The sequence below is a fragment of the Rissa tridactyla genome, chromosome 1, assembly GCF_028500815.1.
Source record: "Rissa tridactyla isolate bRisTri1 chromosome 1, bRisTri1.patW.cur.20221130, whole genome shotgun sequence".
Classification (NCBI taxonomy): Eukaryota; Metazoa; Chordata; class Aves; order Charadriiformes; family Laridae; genus Rissa; species Rissa tridactyla.
In genome coordinates, this window is record NC_071466.1 from 188,924,780 (window position 1) to 188,946,838 (window position 22,059).

The 22,059-nt window shown below is 36.8% G+C and overlaps 1 protein-coding gene across 3 annotated transcripts in view; it reads right to left on the reverse strand.

Moving 5' to 3' along the window:
* Positions 1–22,059, reverse strand: part of IMMP2L (inner mitochondrial membrane peptidase subunit 2) — a 470,689-nt gene that overhangs the window by 82,964 nt on the left and 365,666 nt on the right. For all 3 annotated transcript variants that reach the window (XM_054186971.1, XM_054186960.1, XM_054186976.1), the window contains exon 5: positions 19,473–19,575. In XM_054186971.1, the coding sequence (XP_054042946.1) occupies positions 19,473–19,575 (103 nt within the window). The remainder of the gene's footprint in view (positions 1–19,472; positions 19,576–22,059) is intronic.

Here is a 22,059-nt window from a genome sequence, read left to right on the forward strand (position 1 = left end):
TAACACTCAGGGAGTCAAATGTAAGTGATACAAAAAAGGGGAAATTAAAAAGTAGTAAATATCTGTAATGTAAAGCCACAACATAAAGCCAAAAAAGTGACTCTTCAGAGAGAATTTAGTGGAACAAACTGAGAACAATAGGCAATATTCGAAAATTAGCCCACAAGCCCTCTGAACCTCTAATAGCCCAAACTGAATTCCTAATATCAAGGTCTGAGAACTGCTACTTCCATTAGGAAGAATGAGAAGTGCTCCTCAAGGGACAGTTAGACAACTGACTTCCCTGTCTTCCTGTGGTTCAAGACATGTGACTGAAAACTGGCTGTGCTTCCATTTCAGCAATTCAAAGTATTGAAAAGGGGAAAAAAAAAAAAAAAAAAGGAAACAAATGGCTGGTGGATTCAGAAAACTGCATACTAATCAAAAGTCAACTAATGTAATTCATATGATTTAACAAAAATACTGAGATCAATCTCTGTTAAGAAGACAAGAAATACATGAAGTTCATGGTTAAAAAAATGTATTTTCTTTGTTCCTGAAAAAAAAATGAAGGGAGAAAAAGGTAAAGGGAAGGAGACAGAAACACGGGGAAAAAAATAAAAAGTGGATGAGGGTTTTTTTTTTGGAAATGCCGGACATAAGAGTAGATCTTAGGTTCAGAGTTCACCGGACTTCAATAGAAGTCCTGATTTTCTTTGGAAGATTCATCAATGGAAAGAATTATGTATGCAGCATTACTGAAAGTTAGGCCTCTTATTAAGTGCTTTCTTACAAATACGAATTTAAATGCACACCTTAACCTTACTTGTCCATTATTTATAAAATCTTTTTGCACAGTATTTTTTTTGCAATGGCATTTTTGAGCTTTTGTGTAAGCATTCTCAAGCATTTTTAGCTTATCGAGATTTCCAACCCTACTACAAAAATAATACATGTACATTTCAGATGCACTGCTGACCACAGTGCTTGCCTTGGGACAGTCTATTAGGCTGCACTTGAAAGCAAACACCAGGAATTTGACAAATGTGTCAGAAAAACCACAAGTGAAATCATTAAATATATAGATATCCATATATTTAATGCAAGATTAATGCGGAGGAAAGGTGCTAATTTGACAGTTGTCAAGTGTCAGCTCCACAAAAACTAGCGAACATGGATTAGCAATGCCAAATCTATATGGAGCTTATACTCTCTAGAGCATACACCAATTGCCACATGCAGTAATGAAAAATAACTCATATCCGCAGTGCTTTACTTCATTGTCTTCTCTGCTGAGGGCTAAAAGCACAACATGATGCTAGTTTTATATTTTCGGTGATCTTGAAAGTATTGTATGAACTAAGTTGAGAAAGCAGGGGTTATTTCAATCTTAAACACGAAACATCTTGCAATCATATAATCTTCTCCATCTTTTATACATGAGGATATGCCTCTTGCATAGTTTTTGATGGTTTTGTCTGTTTGCTTGTTTTCCCACAGTGAAATCCCTTGCACACATTTTCACAATCCTTTCAAGATACCTTCTATCGTTATACGAGCTGAAATGTCTTTGTGCTGCTACTAAATATGCAGTTCTAAAGGGCTTCTGCAGCTGCCTACTCACACACTGCACTAGCATTGAACTCAGTCGGGATGTTTTTTCAAGTGCTTTGAAATACCTTGCAATAGAGAAGGTATTACAGAAAAGCAAACTCTTCCCTATTTCATCCATGTAAACAGAAATCTATAGTGTCTTCTGCTGTGAACTAACAAAGGCTGCTTGGTGTGACAGATGAAATGCCTTTCAGGAGACCCATCATGAGAGTCAACCCTTTCAAATGTATCTAGGGTTGCTCAGATGCCCAGGGAAAAAAGCAGCCATGAGTATTCATACAGCTTATTTCAAAAAAAAAGAGAAAGCTAGGATGAGCGAGACATCAAACTAGATGAGGTTGCACACGGCCTGAAAGACACTTTTTATTTAATATCAAACCTGTAACCCTTACCTCAGTCTGTGACTAAGTGTGACAGAGTCTATACTGATAGGATTGAATTAGGACTGAAAATATAACAAAAAGTCATAATCAAACTGCAAAAAACTATAACGGATTTCTTAAAAATAATGACAAATAAACTTCTGAAAATAATTTTTTTTAAAAAGCCTTTATCCTCAGAAGCTTTCTGTCAGTTTTATTCAGGTAGTCCAATATAAGCTGATGCTATTTACAAATATTTTTTCCCTTTATATAGCTGCATTAGCAATGCCACACTAAGTGTATTTCTGATTAATTACCCAGAACCCTAAGGGACTTTCGGTTTACTGTTTCATGCTTGATATTGTACCTATAATTGACTAAAACAACTGTAAATGTATTTGCAGTTTGCCAGCTGTTTTTATTTTCAGCTTGCGATGAACAGAGGCTGTGAATTATAACAAACAGTTCAGAAACTACAAGCATTTGTGACGTACACAACTGAAAGGATGTCGGGGGATGTATTCCACTTTTGGTATGTAATCCTTTTTCGTACTGTAAAAACATGTGCAATCAATTGTGAGGTTTAGAATTAGCCCTAAGTACTGGGAGATGTTCCTCACTGGCAAAGTGATACCTCCGACTATGGCAGTTTGAAGGACAGGTTCTTATGATCCAAAGAGGAAGATTACTTCTTCATCTATGTATCTAGCACTTACGTGCCCCAAATCAACATCAGAATAAAAGAGGAAACCTTTAAGTATCAAGAAAGAACACGATTCTTCTGGTGCATGATTGTGTGACAAAGATATGATCTCTTTCTCTGAAGGCTCTGCCAGCCCTGGGCAGATGGAGCATGGCAGGGGCTGGAGAAAGGCACGGCAGGGTGAGCTGTGTGCCATCCCTCGCTGGGGAGAGTCTCTGGTGCTATGAGCCTGCAGCATAGCGTCAGCAGGAAAAACCTGCTGGGGGATGAAGTCCTGACCTCGCTGAACCCTCTGGCAAAACTCCCAGTTAGTTCCACAGAGACAAGATATTCCCCAATTTTTTACTACTTTAATGTACTGTACAAACTAGACACAAGATCAACCCTATCTAGCTTACAAAAGGATTTTTGTTTTCCTGACTTAGGTAATAAAGCTATTGTAAATGTCCCAGACCTCAACGGAGGTAACAAATTATTTTTAAAAGTGGAATATATTGATATAGGATAGAAAAATGCAATGCAAAAATCTCTTAAGAGTTTGCTCAATGTCATTAATACGCTGTCACTGAAAGTCCACTTCATGCTGGACCTTAATTTTCACTTTTACTGTCATTTCAAGACGATGACAATACGGTGAAAAAGAGGAAACTTCTGTTCAGTTCCAAATTTAATGGAAAACAAATACCGAATTTTCTTTTGGTTGCAGATAAGACATGAAATCTAAAGCCACTAGTCATTAATCCTATGTAACATTTATTCTATGAAAAGTTTAAATTAGTCTCCAGAAAGCCGGCACCAGTCCAGTTAGAGACATAATTTAATTTTTTTATTTCAAAACCTATAAGCAGGATCTCTGTATTCTTTTTTTCACTTGAAACTTTGATAGCTTTACTCCCTTATGAATCTCATTTTAAAATACATGCATTTAAGTGCCGATTGGGACTTTCTCTAGAGAGCGAGGAAGAAAGGCTTTAAAGTGGAATTCTGACAGAAGAATAAACCTAATTTTTTTATTCCCAAGATAACTGAATCTTTTCCAGATATCACTGGTATCAGCTACTGTCTCTACAGGTAGACAGAACTATTTCTCCTTAGATTATATAGTTTTCAGAAAAAAGCACCTACCTGTTCTGACTAAAAAAAAAGTCTCTGAAGAATAATCAAAACCCATTTTACCAAATGTATCAATGCCTTGTTTCACCTAGAGGTGTTACACTATTGTTAGTTTTGTATCATTACTGTTTGTTACTGCAGCAAGACACTATAAAGAGAACAGGATCAAAACGATCAATAATGAAACCATCATGTGCTCCAGAAGGCAGATTATTATTACGTCCTGTTGAAAAAGGAGTATCAATTGAATTAGACACAGATTTCTAATGTTGATGTTTGCCAAGTTTATTTTACTTAGATATTTGTCATTAAGTTGGAAGAATTTGTTCACTGTTTTTTTTAGATGGTAAGTGTACTACTTCTTTAAATATGCATAATAAAGTCAAGTCTGATTTTCAACAGCTCAGTCATCCCCTTTGAATCTTGGATTCTGTTAAAATAATATGTCTGCTCTGACCTCACCTATTTTGACAAGAAACACAAAAATTCAGATTTGCAGAAGTAGGAGAGATTGTACTTCTTTCTTTCTGAGCTTACAAACAAGAGATAATTTATAACTGGACCTACCCGGAGGTAACGGTACTCAAGCAGCATTTGCTATGCGTTTAACACTTTATAACATGTCATCTGTCTAATCTATCTCAACTTTTCTGTCTCTGTAGAACTTAAGACAGGAAAAGATTAAAAATTCCAATTGTTTTCTGATTTTTTGGTTTATTTTGTTTTTTTCTTTTTTCAAAACCTTTGTTCAAAAACTCATTGAATCAGGCAAGGGGATGTGCTCTTTTCCTGTGTAACCCGGGGAATACGTTAGATTTCTTCAGAGTACCAAGAAGATATCCTCTTAAGAAACACAGATTTATGCTAGTAGGATAAAAGCTAGCTGTAGAGGTTAAGTTTGGTTTCACAGGATTTGTCTCTCAGGTTATAATTTCAATGGCCCAGTGTGCTGTTTGGGCCAGAGCTCTTTTTGATGGATAAAACCCTAATAACTTGAGACATAGCAACAAGGGTAAAGCTAAGGTTACTGTGCTGTTCTAGTCCAGGTAGTGTGAGATTCACTAAAATTCTGCAAGTCAGGGAGAATGTGAAGGCTCAGCTGGCAGTCGAGCTTTTTTTTTTTCTCCTCTGTGAAGTATGCAGCTTTTTTCTATATATAAGCAATCTATTGCAATACGATGAAGAACTAAGATTTCACACACTTAAAGACAACAAGTGATAAATTGAAATGACATGGTTCTGTTACTAGTTTACTGCTGAAGTAATCCAAACACCTTTTTAGGTTTTGTTACTGTCAAATTAATTTGTGTAAAATGTGCCAGGAGAGAACTCTGAAAGCAAGCCAGGGAAGATAGATATCCTATTATATTTTTCTTCTTTTTTAGCGCATGACTTACTTCAGTAAGTAAAACTTCAAACTAAAACACAGATGTGAAATAAGGCTTTCCATACAACCCGTACTGCATGTAAATGCAAATATAAAAGATCAAAACAATATCTTTATTATAGTCTTTTTTAAAGATATAGTTCAATCATGAGAGGAATGCCATGACAGAAATACAAGGTTTGCTTCTGCTATTATGTGAACCGTACCTTACTCTACTTGATGAATTTATCTTAAAAATAATTTTTGCTTTGGCATAAAGAATAATGTTAGAATCTTTCCTGAAATTAGTACCTAGTTTTCTTAGCCACAGCAATCCTTTCCTATCAACATGAATAAAACCTTTCTTTGGTACAACCAGGAAAGGAATTATAATTACTTCTGGTTTTATGGGTATGTGAGAACTTCAGTTTATCAGTTCAGCACCATCCTGGCTTACTTCTTTATACTAATAAGAAATATCCTAATAAGAAAACAGAGAACGACACTGTGATAAAGATAATGAGAGCGATCCAGGAGAGTGAACATAACCTCAAATACTTAGTAAAGATGTCTGGGATACTAAAGGAACATTTTCCAGGTCCTAGTTTTCCACAGAAATCCCCAGCCGTAGAGGTCATCGTGCCCACGCAGAGTTAAAGACACTCCCTAGAGGAGGATCTATAGAGGTACCCTGATAGGCCATTGGCAGCAGCATCTCTGAAAGAGAAATGTGGCCTAAAACCCACTGATACAGGACAGTCTGCTTTGGCCTATGTGCAGTGGAAAACAGACAAAGTTTACTTCTGAACAAATTTTCAAGGGAAGACTGCATATTAGATAAGGAAACAAATATAAGCTTCGTGGTACAAACTTTTCTGTCTGGTTCCTGCAGACCCACTGCATATCTGAATAATGCTTTGCTTTGAAGACATTATTTTTCAAACATTTGAATCAGTCCACCCCTAAACTCCTTAAAGACAGTTAGCCTGCTGGCTAACGTATGCTAAAAAGAATAACTGCAGCCCAGAGATCCCATCCAAGAGCATTTAGATCACCAAGTGTTTGAAAGCCGTATATGGATATATCAAGTTCTTCATGATTGACATAGAAGCGTCACGAATACATACTAATATTTAGAAATCCGTATACATACGACAGAATGATAAAACCAGAGCTTTAAATTAATGCAGTAGAGTAACAGATTTTGGAAATCTTGTTGGAATATTAAACAGATTACGAGGACATAAGTCATAGCTTTGAGAGTGGAGACTTCAAATGTCACAGCCATGAAGCTGCTAGAGCCCTAGCCGGGGCATGCACTGAGTACCATTCCTCCTGAAGCTGATAGGCTTGGACTGTGCTCAGCATGACAAGGAAGGTGACTTTGCACCTGGCAGACAAGACGTGCATTGTTTAAGAACATTAAAATAAGGCTTTATTTTAAAGTTAGGCTTGTTTCTGATTAGACAATTACGGAACTTTTTTTCTAACTTACACACTAAAATCTCTTTCTTGGCCAAGAAGGTTCTATTGTACAAACATACCTGGTTTGCACTGGTATGTGTACTGCTTAATGGGGCTAATAGTGTTGCTGACTTCAATGATACCAGTAATTCCTAGCACTCATCAGTATAAGGAAAGAATGAACTACAGATTTTAAATAATGGAAATTGAGATACTGTGACTTATGAAATATTCACAGGAAAACTCTAAGAGTAGCTAAGAGTGGACGTCATATAGAAAGATGCAAGGCAGTGCTGAGTGCAATCCAAAGTGAATAAAAGACATTTTTTCCTAACTTCCATTATTCGATGTAAGCATGAAGACTAAATTCTTCATTAGCATTTTTTGTCTTGTTCAATCTAAATATTTCTCATTTAACAGTTAATTGCTTTGTAATACTACCAAACTCGACCTTAGTTCAAAATACAATTTATACTTTGAAAATTGATGTGAAAAAACATTCACTCGGATACTATAAACATTTTAATAGCTATCAATAACTAGGAAGAGTAGAGTTACTCTCTAAATTACTCCATTCACTAAGTATAATCAGATCTTATGTTAATTAGGGAATGTTTTGAGTTGTGACCTTACATCTTCATTGAAACAAGTAAAATTGTGAGGGCCCCCAAAATTAATTGACAATAAATAACAGCTGAAACGTGTAAGACCTAACAGCGTGTTTGAGTACAGATCCCATGCATATGAAGCAGTTTCTTAGAAAACAATACATATCTGAGTGACAACAATATATTGAGCTTGGGAAAGACGAGTGTTTTATCTGTTTCCAGCTTGAGGATACAGAGAACACAGTGGCCACAGCAGTATCAGGAACCTTTTGGGGGAGCACATAGACTTTCACTCCAAAGTGCATGTCCATTTTGGTACTATCCACTCTGGAAAAGTAACACAGGCATTTCTGTTTTATCCTACCTATGGAAACCTACTTTAGCAACATTTTGAAGTACAAGTTTGAATTAGTGGCCCCTGGAAGTGACACCGTTATGAGAGTCGTAAAAAAAAGACTCTGGAATGCTTCTATCAAATCAATAAAACTGTAAAAAACGTCCTCTGGTGTGTTCTTTCTTCCTGCCAAAGTCTCTGAAATGTGAATGCAGCTATTACAATAGGTGGAAGCATAACCTGCCAAGCAGCAGTCATGGAGAATTTTGTAGGCAGTTACTTCTTCTGATCCTTCTCCTTTTTCAGCGTATTACACCATGTTTTGGTCATAGGCTTCCCCTGGCTTTCATTAGATATAGCATGTATATGGCCAAAATTCAATGTTGGATACCAGTTTCACATCTGTTACAGAGTACTCCAATAGCCTGTTATTTTGGCATCTAAATTATACAAATCCTGGTTTTTAATAAGTTGCAAATTAAACCTGAATTTTAATTTGTATAATAGAAAAATATGTGAATATAATCAGGCATAATACGGAATTAAAAATATTAAACTGCTAGCAAGTTAGGATTTTTAGACTTTCTGTTATTACTTTTATGCATTTTTAGTGGGAGGAAGCTGAGATTTTGGCTTTAAAACTTCTAACTGGCTTAACCACAAAAAAAACTGAGACCCACTAAGGTGATCCAAAAGTAAATTGGGAAGGATTGTAGCTCTTCAGTTTCCTCTCCCAGTGGTGTACCAAGTCAAAACTATATTCTACAAACAATAACTCTGGCAACATTGACTAAAGGTTTTCATAAGTTCTAACAATGTGAAATATTGCATAAGTACTACTTAATATACATTAATCCAACAGCTGTAAAGCAGTGATTGAAGGGACCATTTACTATGCTCTTAAGAAACACAATGGAGTGACTCTTTAAGAAAATACCTGATAACTCCTTTTACCATCATAAAATACTGAAAGTTTTTTGGGGTTTGGTTTTTTTTTCTAATTTCTTTGACCAATGCTGCACGGATTTTCATTATTAATATTGCATGACTTCCACCAGAAGAGGAAGTGTTATTTTGTGGAACAGTAGATTTTTCTTTCTTTCTTCCTCTTTCTTTCTGATGGTTGACCCATTATTGATCCAAGATCCATGCTTGCAAAGTGCAAATTATCCATCATCTTAATTTTTCTAGCTTTGGTAGGAAAGAAATACCATACCTAAGTATCACATCATGTTAACCACTACCTTGTTTCCCCTTCACGCTCATATCAGCAACTGATATCTCACAAATATTAGGTTTAGAACTTAACATTTTGTAAAACTTGTAATCTGGTCTCCCAGTTTCAAGAAGATATATTTCAAAGAAGAGAGAGCATTGGTATAAACTCTAATACACACATATTTCAGAACAGTATTCATTAAAATCATACTGGGATAGATACACTGGGGGGAAAAAAGCAATTTTGCAATTAGAAAATGTGATATTGAGTTACAGATCTTGCAGCTTGCAGGCATTGATATGTATCAGTGGTTTCCAAAGGTTTACACAGGACTTGTCCTCATAACCCCAGAGAGCTGCTGGTCGCCTCATTGGATATTTCTGTTCTGCATCAAATGCAATTAAACATACTTTCTATAACTACATGAGAACAAATATTATAGTTATATAAATGGTACATAAGTAATACCTGTAAGAGGAAGCAGTATATATTAACTAACTACACAGCAAGTGCCATGGAGTTATTGCTATTTCATGCCACTACTAACATCAGTTTTTGTATCATATATAACTCTTTTCTAAATCTCAAGGTTTACAAGAGAAGAATTAAAACAATTGTACTGTTTCCTAGATCTGACATTGAGATGCAGTAGCTTTTAATTGAAACCAACATAAAATATCAAACCCTAATAAAAACTAATCTGCAGTGCCCAAATCCTCAGAGCAAGTAAATTAAAATACCTATATCCAACTTTAATTAAGTGGCATTGTCTCAAATCACAATGAAGGGAAAAGGAATATATTTCACACTTTATTTTGTATACATATTTACTCTTCTGTTAGTTGGCATTATTCCTCTCAGCAAATGTAACATTCTGTGGGATTTACTCTCAAGAATTATTCCTACTTGTCTCTACTGCAGTGAAAAGGAGAACAAATAACTTTAAAATTCTGCTATCAATCTGAAAATTCCTCTAGACAACACCATTATTATGTTCATCAGAAAACAATTTCTATACTTTTATAGTTTCATTTCTTTAAAAAAAAACATAAATCTGTCCATTCTGTGCTATATTTATAAGTCAACACCTAGTTTGGAAACTGCTTTGATGGCTTTGATAACAATCAGAAACACAGTTATTGCCACAAAAAAAAAGTTATGACTATTTAAAAATTTAAGATATTAGTGAAATAACTGTCATCCTAATGAACTACTAAAATCAGTAAAATAACGCAGTTTAAACTAGGGTGCTTTATTCATTAAGACTTGCAAAATAAGAGAGAGAAAAGAAACAAAGTAAACAAAATGGAGCACTATGAGTCATGCAGTCCCTCAACTTCAGTAACAAGTACTTGTAGACTTAAAATTATATATACACAGACATTGACAAAATTAGGATCCTATTGATTTAGCTCTAGTTAAATATTTCTATTTGTTCCATAACACACCTCTAGAATTAGAAGTACTGCTTCAAAAAAAAAAGACTGTGGTGTTAATATAGCAATATATTTGGCAGTCTGGTGAGGTCCCCACTGACTGGAAAAGGGGAAACATAATCCCCATTTTCAAAAAGGGAAAGAAGGAGGAACCAGGGAACTATAGGCCAGTCAGTCTCACCTCCGTGCCTGGTAAGATTATGGAGCAGATCCTCCTGGAAGCACTGCTGAGGCAGAAGAATAACAAAGAGGTGATTGGGTACAATCAACATGGCTTCACCAAGGGCAAATCGTGCCTGACAAACCTGGTGGCCTTCTATGAGAAGGTCACAACATCAATAGACAAGGGGAGAGCAACTGACGTCATTTACCTGGACCTGAGCAAAGCCTTTGACACTGTCCCGCATGACATCCTGGTCTCCAAGCTGATAAAATATGGCTTTGATGGATTGACAATTCAGTGGATAAAGAACTGGCTTGACGGCTGCACCCAAAGAGTGGCTGTCAATGGGTCCATGTCCAAGTGGAGGCCAGTGATAAGTGGAGTCCATCAAGGATCAGTACTGGGACCGGTCTTGTTTAACATCTTCATCAGCGACATGCACAGTGTCATTGAGTGCACCCTCAGCAAGTTTGCCGACGACACCTAGCTGTGTGGGGCGGCTGACACGCTGGAGGGAAGGGATGCCATCCAGAGGGACCTTGACAGGCTGGAGAGGTGGGCCCATGCCAACCTCATGCAGTTCAACAAGACCAAGCGCAAGGTCCTCCATCTGGGTCAGGGCTATCCCAAGCACCGATATAGGCTGGGCAGAGACTGACTTGAGAGCAGCCCTGAAGAAAAGGACTTGTGGGTGCTGGTGGACGAGAAGCTCAACATGAGCCGTCAGTGTGCACTAGCAGCCCAGAAAGCCAATCGTATCCTGGGCTGCATCAGGAGAAGCATGGCCAGCAGGTCGAGGGAGGTGATTCTCCCCCTCTACTCCACTCTCATGAGACGCCACCTGGAGTACTGCGTCCAATTCTGGAGCCCCTACTACAAGAGAGATATGGACGTGCTGGAATGTGTCCACAGAAGGGCCACGAGGATGATCAGAGGGCTGGAGCACCTCTCCTATGAGGACAAACTGAGGGAGTTGGGGTTGTTCAGTATGGAGAAAAGAAGGCTCCGAGGAGACCTTATAGTGGCCTACCAGTATCTTCAGGGGGCCTATAAGAAAGCTGGAGAGGGACTTTTTAGGATGTCAGGTAATGGTAGGACTAGAGGGAATGGATTAAAACTAGAGATGGGACGATTCAGACTGGATGTTAGGAAGAAGTTCTTCGCCATGACAGTGGTGAGACACTGGAACAGGTTGCCCAGAGAGGTGGTGGAAGCCCCATCCCTGGAGGTGTTCAAGGCCAGGCTGGATGGGGCTTTGAGCAGCCTGGTCTAGTGGGAGGTGTCCCTGACCACAGCAGGGGGGTTGGAACTAGATGATCTTTAAGGTCCCTTCCAACCGTAACAATTCTACCATTCTATGATTCGATGATTTGAGGAAAACACTTCTTTTCTGCCCAGACTGAACTTTAAATATGGCCAAGTTAGGAAGATTCATGCTACCTCGTATACTTTCCAAACTATTCCTTTTAGAAGAGAGGGAATAGAGATAAAGGTTTGCAAAAAAACATTTGCACAATCTGAAATGAAATTTGATACACTTTGTGATCCTCTGAGAGAATGCAACAATAGAAAAGTGGTACTACAGTAGATAAATTTACCATTTTTCTACTCGATAAATGTGTCTCTGGCAATGTTAACACATAAGACAGCAAACTGACAAAATTTTGCTGTCCTATGTCCTAAATAGGACAGTTTACTGGCAAAATAAAAATTGCCTTCATAGATGCACAGAATCATATGGGTAGGAAGGGACATCTGGAGGTCATCTGGTCCGACCTCCAACTTGGAGCAGGGCCAACTCAGGTTGCTCAGGGCCTTGTCCAGTCAGATTTTTTTACTCTCTCCAAGAATGGAGATCTTACAAACTTTCTGGATAATAATAACAGGCAGATAATAATTTCCTATCATTCTGAAAAGTAAAATTTAGAACTTTATTTTGGTAATCAGTGACTCAGTTTTGACAATGTTCCATGTCCAAGGAAGTAAAAATAGAAAGAAACACGAACATTTAATGGATTTTTAAATTATGTCTTTGCAAGTCTTAACATGAATGCCAGGATGAATCAGAATTCCCTATACATCCATAAAAAAGTCAGAAAAGATTCCTTTGTTCCTTGTTTCCATTATAATTTATGAGATTCTATATAGAGAATATAATATTATAATTTCTGTAGAGTGGTTATCCTGTATATGGGTATTTCAAGCTTTTACTTGAGAGAAATAGAATTGTAAGGAAAGGTATACAGGGTTCAGTAAATGATTATATTTGAATGCAGAGCAGTTCAAAGTAGTTAATTACAAATGACGGTATGAACCGGACAGCTCTCTGATCTCTTCTAATATTTCATTAAATCAATCTAACATTGTTTCAACTTTTATTATTCCTGATTTATGTCAATGTAAGTGATGTCAAAAACAGGTGTAGGATGTTCAGCCTCCCATTCTTTCCAATGTGGTTGGAAATATGCACCAAATATTTGGATTAATAATTTATTGTGCTTGAGTGCGTAATATAAAACCTGTTCCATAAGCAGGATGACTGAAGCTTTATTAATGCTAAATAACAGTAACACTTCCAAGTACAATAATAGAGAATATTAGCTAGAATGCAGAAAATTTTTAAGATTTGACATACCTAAGACAAAAAAAACCCCAAATTTTCTGCTCCTTTACAAGTCCTTATGAGCATTCCATTGCTAAGAAGTAGAGTAGACTTACTTGAGAGCTTTTAGTCACATGATGATAGACAGGCTGCTTTAAAGATTAATTTTTATGCATTGGTTTAGACTACAGTCAGGCTAAATGTTTTACTTTCCAAGAGAATTAGGACAGCCATAGAGGACTTTTTATCCCCTATACTGCAAATTCAGTTAGTCATGATAATTTAATGGACAGTGAGGCCACACAATCTTATTATCGAGACTCCCCTTCAGCAGCTCCTGGAGTGAATTGTCGTTCTCAATAGACAAGCTACCATCCCAATTTGCATCTCACATATAATATTCTCTCAAAAGGGACAAGCATATTTACCCTTCGAGGTTTATTTATCAACAGTCATAACACATAATATCCTATCCGTTTTATTCATCATAGACTTTTACAAGTTCAAACTGTGCATGCATGCTATTTACTACTAGTAACTTCATGCTCCATATACAAAGGTTTTTTTCTGATTGTAAACAATTTTACCTATTTCATTTCCGCCAGTGGCCTAGGGTAAATATTATGGAATGTCATTGATTGCATATTTGCATTATACATCCTGTTTAATCACAGTTTCATTTCTTCTTTAATACCCAAGAAAGAAGTAGAAATGTCACTGATCGCATAAGAGTCGTGCTACTCTCCAAGGCTACATTTATACAACAGAGTACAGGTGCAAGTATTGGTCACACAAAAAGAAAGCAGAAGAACCTGCAACACTAGCTAGAAAACTGACGCATCCAAGTCCCCAGGTTTCACTGACTACATTTTCATCACTGTTATCCTCACGTTAACTTTATGTGTGTAAGCATAGATAGGTGTTTTTTTACTGAAATCACACTTTTGTTTTGCAACACTTGACCGCCTCCTCTTGACTTCGGCCTAAACTAAGAAAAATTGGGTTGCTATTGAAGCTATTTGTCTTAAGCCTCTCCAAATGGCTGGTTGGAGTATGGGGACACAAACGGGGTCACTCGGTATTTCGAGACCTGGCAGAATTCTCTGTGGAAAGAGTGGGCCCTGCCTACATACCTTACTGTGCAATTTTGTCACGATGCTGCTCAGCACACTGCTGGGAGCCGTTAAAGTTTTCCCACCTTTTGCCTTAGAGGCTGCTCCATTTCAGGGGAATATGCAATTCTTGCACTAGTTTATAGCTCAGAAATGAAAGCTTCAGCAGATGGCAAGATCATCACCAAGATGATGGGCACTTGTAGGACATGTGGCATTTTTTGTTTGCTATTACGCAAGTAATCCAGAACTGCAGAAAGATATCTGCGTCTTCCTCCAACTGTCCTCTGAACCTCTCTTGGAAGAAGACAGAACATATAAAGCAGGGCTGTTCTCATAGTCTGCAGAACTCTTGGTTCAAATATTTCCTTTACCAGCAGACACACATTGAGCTTCACTGAAAGTGTCTTATTTCAGTTCACCTTACTGTCTAATGAATTTTTCATATTTTCTGGTTCTGACCACTTGTATTCACTAACAGTAGTTACAGAGAGAAATACTGGACCAGTTTAAGACAGTAATTATAATAGACCACATTCCACTACTGTTATTAATTGAATTTGCCCATTGAGGGTTAACAGTTAAGCGATTTCTGTCTTATATCTGAGAGAGATGATGGTAGCCTTTGAAAAGCAAAATATTCACTTATTTTGAACGTCATTCTAGCCTATAGAGTTTTCTAGTCACAGTCTACCAGTTTGGGCTGCTGAAAGAAAAGATAGTTAAACAGATAGGAATGTTTTCAGACAGTTTATTGCATGAATTTTCAGTACAGAATTGCTTACATGGACAATCATAAATGCTAACTGAAAGCCATTTATTCATTTGAAGCTTATGAATGTAAAACTTCTGTTAAACAAAAAGTCAGGCTCAGGTTCAACAGGATTTAGTTTTGAGATTAAACACATTAAAAGATAGATGCATTTTTAATAAAAGGACTAGGATAGGGACCTGGTTGAGCCAAAACCCATGTTTTATGACAAGGTACTCACCCTACCTGTGTCTCAGGTTTCCCAGGAAGATAAGGAAGATAATAGCCTTTTTGCCCTTACACTGGATTGTGAAGCTTAACTCATAGTCTTATCCAAAGCCATTAAAGCCAATAGAAATCTCTCATTGACTTTAATGAGCTTTTGTTCAGGTCCTTTACAAGACAGCTGAAAGACTGCAACTGACTTCAAGCCCTAATTTTATAAAGGTCTTTCATATCCTGTGGTTGGAGGCATTTGGAAACACAGAAATGTAGTAATAGAAGTATTATATTTACCAAACAAATCCTCAGAAGATAAAATTGAATTTTATTTTTTTTTTTAAACTCTGAGAGCGCTATTCAGTGCATGTGTATATACACATTCCTGTACATCCAGGAACATATATGTATCAGTTATTGCATGCACTTATTAATGACTGTTCCTCAGATACCCTTACATGTTGGTTGCATAATCATCTCTGCACTGCTGGATGCCAACTCTACACAATTGATCTGGGCAAAGTACAATTTATAATGACTTTTCCCTTGATTTAGCCAGAGCGTCAGAACCAGAATATAAATTGTCGCTTTATTTTTAAGCTAGCATTGTCCTGGTTGTGTAAACAAAGACAATAAGTGATCTGGCATAAAGTTAACCATCAAGTTAAACCTTCAAAATCTTTAAGAACTTTAAAGCAGCAGAGTTTTATACCTGATCAATTCTTTATAATGTGTGTCCTGCATTTCTGATCTAAGAAAGAAGAATTGCCAGGAACAGTAATGTTAGCTTTCCTCTGCTGTCAAACTACATAGCAAACAGGCCCCCCCAAAACAGGAAAATTACCAGAATTGAAAACAAAAGGGGAAACTTTAAAAAGTGACATCATAATTATATAAGCTTTTCATTATTATATTCCTGTAGTATGCCACTTAAAGAATGGTAAGCTAATATTGTAAAAGCTTGACTTCATTCTATAAGAATTTGAAAACAATAACAGCTAATTGAGTAGAAATCTCTATTCTAGCCCAGGTAATTGAAATGAATTTCCAGCGATATATAAATTTTTATCCCCTTAAGTAATAGCAAAAAGATGCAAGTTCTCTGAATATTTATTGGCTTCTATTCAAAACAGCTATTTTCAGCATTATGAATGGCTGACACGACGTATTTCCAAACCTGAAACACATCAGTATCAAAGCAATAGTTTTATATAACACCAGCCATTCTGTATTTCACAAAGCCTTTTTTTTTTTTTTTAAAGACAACGTACTATAACCATACGCTACTTAATTTAGTCCAATACTTTGGAAAGGTAAGTAATATTTAAGATTTGATCATATAGAGAATTAACAGCATTTCTAATTCAGTGCTACCCACAAATGTTCTGTTATTTTTGTAATATGAGTTAAGGTATTAATTTTATTCAAAGACACGACTAAGCAGCAAGGAAATATTAAACCTTTACAAAATTTAGTTAAAGCATTTTCATTTTATTTACACACTTCAGGAAAATGTCTCTCTGTGCCTTAACATTCTAATTTCAGTCCTATAAAAAACATGCAATAACAAGAGATAATATAATTTATTTTATAATATTTTTATGAACTAAGCAAAGATAATCTAATCTGCCAATGTTTTACATTTTAGAAATTCATCTCTCTCCAAAGGTGCGTCTAATTTAGAACTTGATTGGTATCAGGGTTTTTGCTTTATCAACCTAACCCATTAGGCCATTACACATATTGTTATTCTCCAAGAGAAAAAATTATTCCAACATCTGTTCTCAATCTGTTTTTCCGTAATTTCCTTTTATGCCCCATGTAACTCATTAAGCTCATCTACAAAGCATTACTGTGTCTGACTGGCTACACTATATAAGCCTTTCTACTGTAAGACTGCATGAATATTAAAAAAAATGGAAACCTACTACATAATCCACTTTAAAAATACACTATTTTTACCAAATCTTTTGATCCAAGAAAATATATCTGATTTCACAAATCAGAATTGTGACACACGTAACATTTACCCTAATCTCTTAAGTGACGTAATTCTAACAAAATGAGAAAAATGGGTTCACGTCTTACCATTGTGCAGTCTCTTCCTTATGACTGCTGCAGTCTTATGAGACAAGAAGTGTTTAAGTTAAAAAGAATGGTTTGAAGAGAGTGATTTTAACATTTTAATTCACTTGTGCAAGTGATCTCAAGAGTAGAGCCAACAGAGGGATAGAAAGCATCCTAGTAACCTAAAATCTAACACTTAGAATGGAAAAGAACCTGGAGTCCAGCGTGTCATTCTAAATACACTTCCCATTTTCTTCTGCCCCCTTTTGCCGGTATTCAACGATTGCTACTCTAATTTAATTCCAGAGGAAAATACCTATTTACACTTGACCTGCCCATAATGTCATTCTTCCTGCAGAAGCACGAACTCACTGTCAAAAACTTACTAGCTCCCAAAAGATGCCACTTCTGTGAGAAAAGCGACATACTACCCGATGTTAGCTAGCAGCTGATGACTAATGTGAGGTCAAAGCCTAGTGAAAGCGATTTTCTAATATTTATAAACATCAGTGAATTGAGTAAAAAATTGAGGGTATTTAGATTTACCCCAACGTGCTATCTTGTATGAAAGCTGCACAGTGCCAACCTTGAGGATTTTACCTTGTATTATTTCTGTGTGAGCTGCTGTAAATCTGAAACCAATGGCAAACTGCTGAAGTTTCCTTATGCTCTGAGTCTCCATTGGCAATATATTGTAAGTGAAAAGAAGATTAGTGGCTTTATGACTAAGATTTATCTTGGGAACAGAGAGCGAGAGAGACAAGGAAAGGCCTTCTAAGAGAGAAAAGAGATACCTGCACAGGACAGACTGAATTAAATCCTGCTGGAAATAACCTCCAAAACCAGATGTTAGGAATCTTAGAAGACAGTAGCAGGAAAATAATAGTGAAAAACAGCAAGAAATACAAGCACAAATAAAAGTGATACAAAGCAAAGAAAAATGACATCGCATACTCCAAACCAGACAATAGGCTTTTTTTGCATTTTTTCCTGAGAACAAATTATTTCAAGTTAATAATTGGGCTAAACTTCCAGAAGCCAGAAAAAATCGTAAGGTCCTTGCTGTCGTTGATTCAATTAGAGTCAGTGGGGCAACTTCTATGTGAAATAGGTATGAAATGCACAAGGGTGGAGAAATCTAGCCTTGACAACTTCCCTGTGACAACCAGTGTTTTTTTTATAATATTAGAAGAGCATTCTCTCTTAAAGACACATGTCAAAAAACTGTATACGGAATAGAGCAAAAAGGATTTGTATTTCCACAGCAGGATGCACAGTTTATGCAATTATTTCCTGCATGCTAGATTAAGTTAAAACAAGAACAGGAATCCACACAAAGTGTTACAAAACCAAAACCAAACCAAAACTGAAGTGCAGAGAAAGAGTTTATTGTCTTCCTGATGAACAGATGCACGCTTTTACCAGTCAAGAAACAGATGTTCCAGGTTATGTTTTGTCATTATTCAATATGACAATGGCCCTTTATAAAGAAAATTTATATATTTGTTCTGGGGAAAGTTTTGAAATATCCCTACTGTCCTCCACACACGTTAACACTTACTAAGCACAGTTATGCCTTCCTAATTCTTTATCGCAGCACTGGCTCTAAAGCAAGATCGAGCTCCTGGGAGGGAACCATTCCAAATTACATCAGCTGGCAACTTGTCCTCAGGGAGCATCTGTCAGCTACAGGGGGCTGGCTCGCCCTCTGGCTACTTCTGTGGTACATCCCTCCAAATTTAAAATCTCCACCACTTCTCCTTCCATGCAGGAGAATTAAAAAGAGTCATTTTGTAGTAGTTAAGAGCAAACTCAATCTCTGCTGACCAAGATATTTTGTAAAATCGAATAATTCTTACAAAAATAATAAAAACACAATCACAATCAATTCATACTTGCTGTGTTGCACAAATGACTTAGGATACACATGCTTCTTTTCAGTTGCAAAGTGCAAATGATACACCGTGAATTGACTGGAGAAGAGAAGGCTCCGAGGAGACCTTATAGCGGCCTTCCAGTACCTGAAGGGGGCCTACAAGAAGGATGGGGAGGGGCTCTTTATCAGGGAGTGTAATGATAGGACACGGGGTAACGGCCTCAAACTGAAAGAGGGTAGATTTAGATTGGATATCAGGAAGAAATTCTTTACTGTAAGGGTAGCGAGACACTGGAACAGGCTGCCCAGGGAAGATGTGGATGCCCCATCCTGGGAAGTGTTCCAGGCCAGGCTGGATGGGGCTTTGAGCAGCCTGGTCTAGCGGGAGGTGTCCCTGACCACAGCAGGGGGTTGGAACTAGATGATCTTTAAGGTCCTTTCCAACCCGAACCATTCTGTGATTCTGTGATTCTGTGTGACTTACCGGGCCAAAAGCATTGCTGTCAAAGCTGTGTCCATGGTGATCACCTTCCACCCAAATATGCCCATGTGGAACTTTCACATACTTCTTTTTGTATCCAATGGTTCTAAAAAGAATTGCAAAAATAGCTAATCAATTTAAAAAAAAAATCTACAATGTTTTGTTAGGAAAATTCATACATTTATTGTTTTGGAATTTGACCTTGCATACCATCCAACAGTTGGTTAAAAAAACCTGCACTGAAATCCTTTAGACTTCAAGAGGCTACTCAAGTGAAAATACACAACAATTTTGTCTAAGTTAGTTGCACTATCAGGACCTATTTACTATGTTATGATGGCACAAATCACATGACAACAGTGAACAAGAGACGTTTTAGTTAAACAAAATTAAGGGATTCTTATTTCCATCTCTGTAGTAACAATTCTTTGAACCATCAGATTTTATCTTGAGTAAATGCCAGTGGACGTAAACGCAGGTATACGCAATCACATTTTTCTTCAGGGGTAGTGTTAGGTACTCATCAAAAATAGCCTGGCATATCTGAACTGGCCTCAGATTCAGAGCTTGGATTCCTGTAATGCTTATGTCCTGGGGATAGTATTTCTTCAGCTGTAACAAGCTAAACAGGATAAACTTAAAGGAAGCCCCTAAGAGAGGGCCAAGTGCTGCAAAAAATGACATTGATGATTCAAGCCATTCTCCACAGAAATTCATGCTGAAGCGGTGCCTCAGCATGCCCTGATATTTCAAAAACTACAAACTACAGATGAGCCCTAAAGCTGAGGTGCAGAGTATGCAGAATTCCTGTATTTAGTTCCCGAGTAGCTGTCATTTTCACAATTCCAGTCTGCCTTCTACCGTATACTTTTGCTTTCTTTCAGATGGGATCTGTTATTCTGCAGTCATTCATGCAGGGAGGTGATTTTACCATGCGCGACAAATTACTACCATGATGAAGAATTTACAGACGGGACTACAGATAGCGATACCTCTTATTTTGTTTTGGATAAACAAGTCTGTCCATAGACAAAAAGAGACTTTTGATCCATCTTGTTGCCTCCAGCTGCTCATCACTTTTCAACGTCTGAAAGGCATGTTCCCAAAGCAGGAGGCAGAAGGAGCATACTCTAAAACTAAAGAAAATCAACTGAAGAGAGAAAATCACCTTCACCAGAAGTTTCAGATGAACCGTGCAACAGCACTGATCTGGGATGTTCACAAGTCAAAATGAGAAAACTGGTTTTGGTGAGGTTTGTTTGGATTGAGGGGCTTGTGGTTGTGAGATTATAAGGACAAAATAATGAATAATCTGGAGACCATGAAATACTAAATGAATAAGGAATCCTGAAAAGTGCATTTTATTAACTTTATTTGGCTTTTTTAGTCAAATAAAAATAATAATTATTTACTTTGCAAGTCACAAAATCCAACCAGTGCTTTTTCAAGCAGCTTCTGGGGCAGATGAAAGGATGAGGGTGCAAGAAGTATATTCTAATGGAAGTTCTACCTGTGCTTTCATTGGAAGCTGAAAAAATAATAGCCTATTTATAGAGAAAAAAAGACTCTGATTTGCATCTTTCTTTATAACAGTTTCATATTACACAGTTTTCAAGACTGAAACATTTGAAACAAAAATACAAAACTGCCTTGAGTTGGTAAATCTATGATTTCTTAAACACAAAGAGTAGTTCTGTAATAATTTAATTATGTTAAAAGAACATTTTATTACTATGTAATTCCTTCTTTTTTTTTTAAAGAAATATGGCATAGTTTGGACAATGAAATTATTTATGTTTTGAGATTCCATAATGCTTTGTCTCACTGATAATTTCTTTTATAAAGCGCCATAAGAGACTATATTTTACTAGAAACATGTTTTAAGATACAGGTTCAGAGAAGTTGTCCATTAATTCTGTTCTGTCTGATTAGACACTCTGAAATTTATTTAATTAATATCTTCCATCAGTGATAAAGGCAAACAATAGCTCAAAAAATATTTAATTTTCTCTTCCATTCATCTTCCTGAATATAGAAGAGTAGATTGTCATAAAGTTTTGTACCTGTACAAACTCTATGCACAAGACTGAATTTCACCCAGAAGGGTGAAAGGATTTGAAAGTTAATTCTGCTGACATGTTTACTTCATAAATGTCAGGAAAATAATATGGCAAATGCCAGTCAGTGACTTCATCTCAGACCAGACACAATCTCATACCCCCAAATAATCTCCTCCTTTATTATGATTAGGAAATCACTAACAGGAAGGGGGGGGGGGAAAGCTTTTGCAATAAGTACTTAGAAACAAACATGAAAATAATTTGGTGTGCACAGACAGGTTTGGCAGTGGTTTGCAGAGACGCTGTGAAAATACAAAGGCTTAACACAGGTTTATAGTGTGTTCTTTAAGGCCTAAAGCAAAAAGAAAAAGATTATAGATTGCAGTAATTATCATTGGTTCTTTTATTATTTCTACAACATAGGAGAATACATATATGTCATAAACCAGAAAAAATTGCTACAATTATGCAAAAAAAAAAAAGGTCTTTTACAGTGATCAAAGGAGAATCATGTACAAATTCTCCTATTG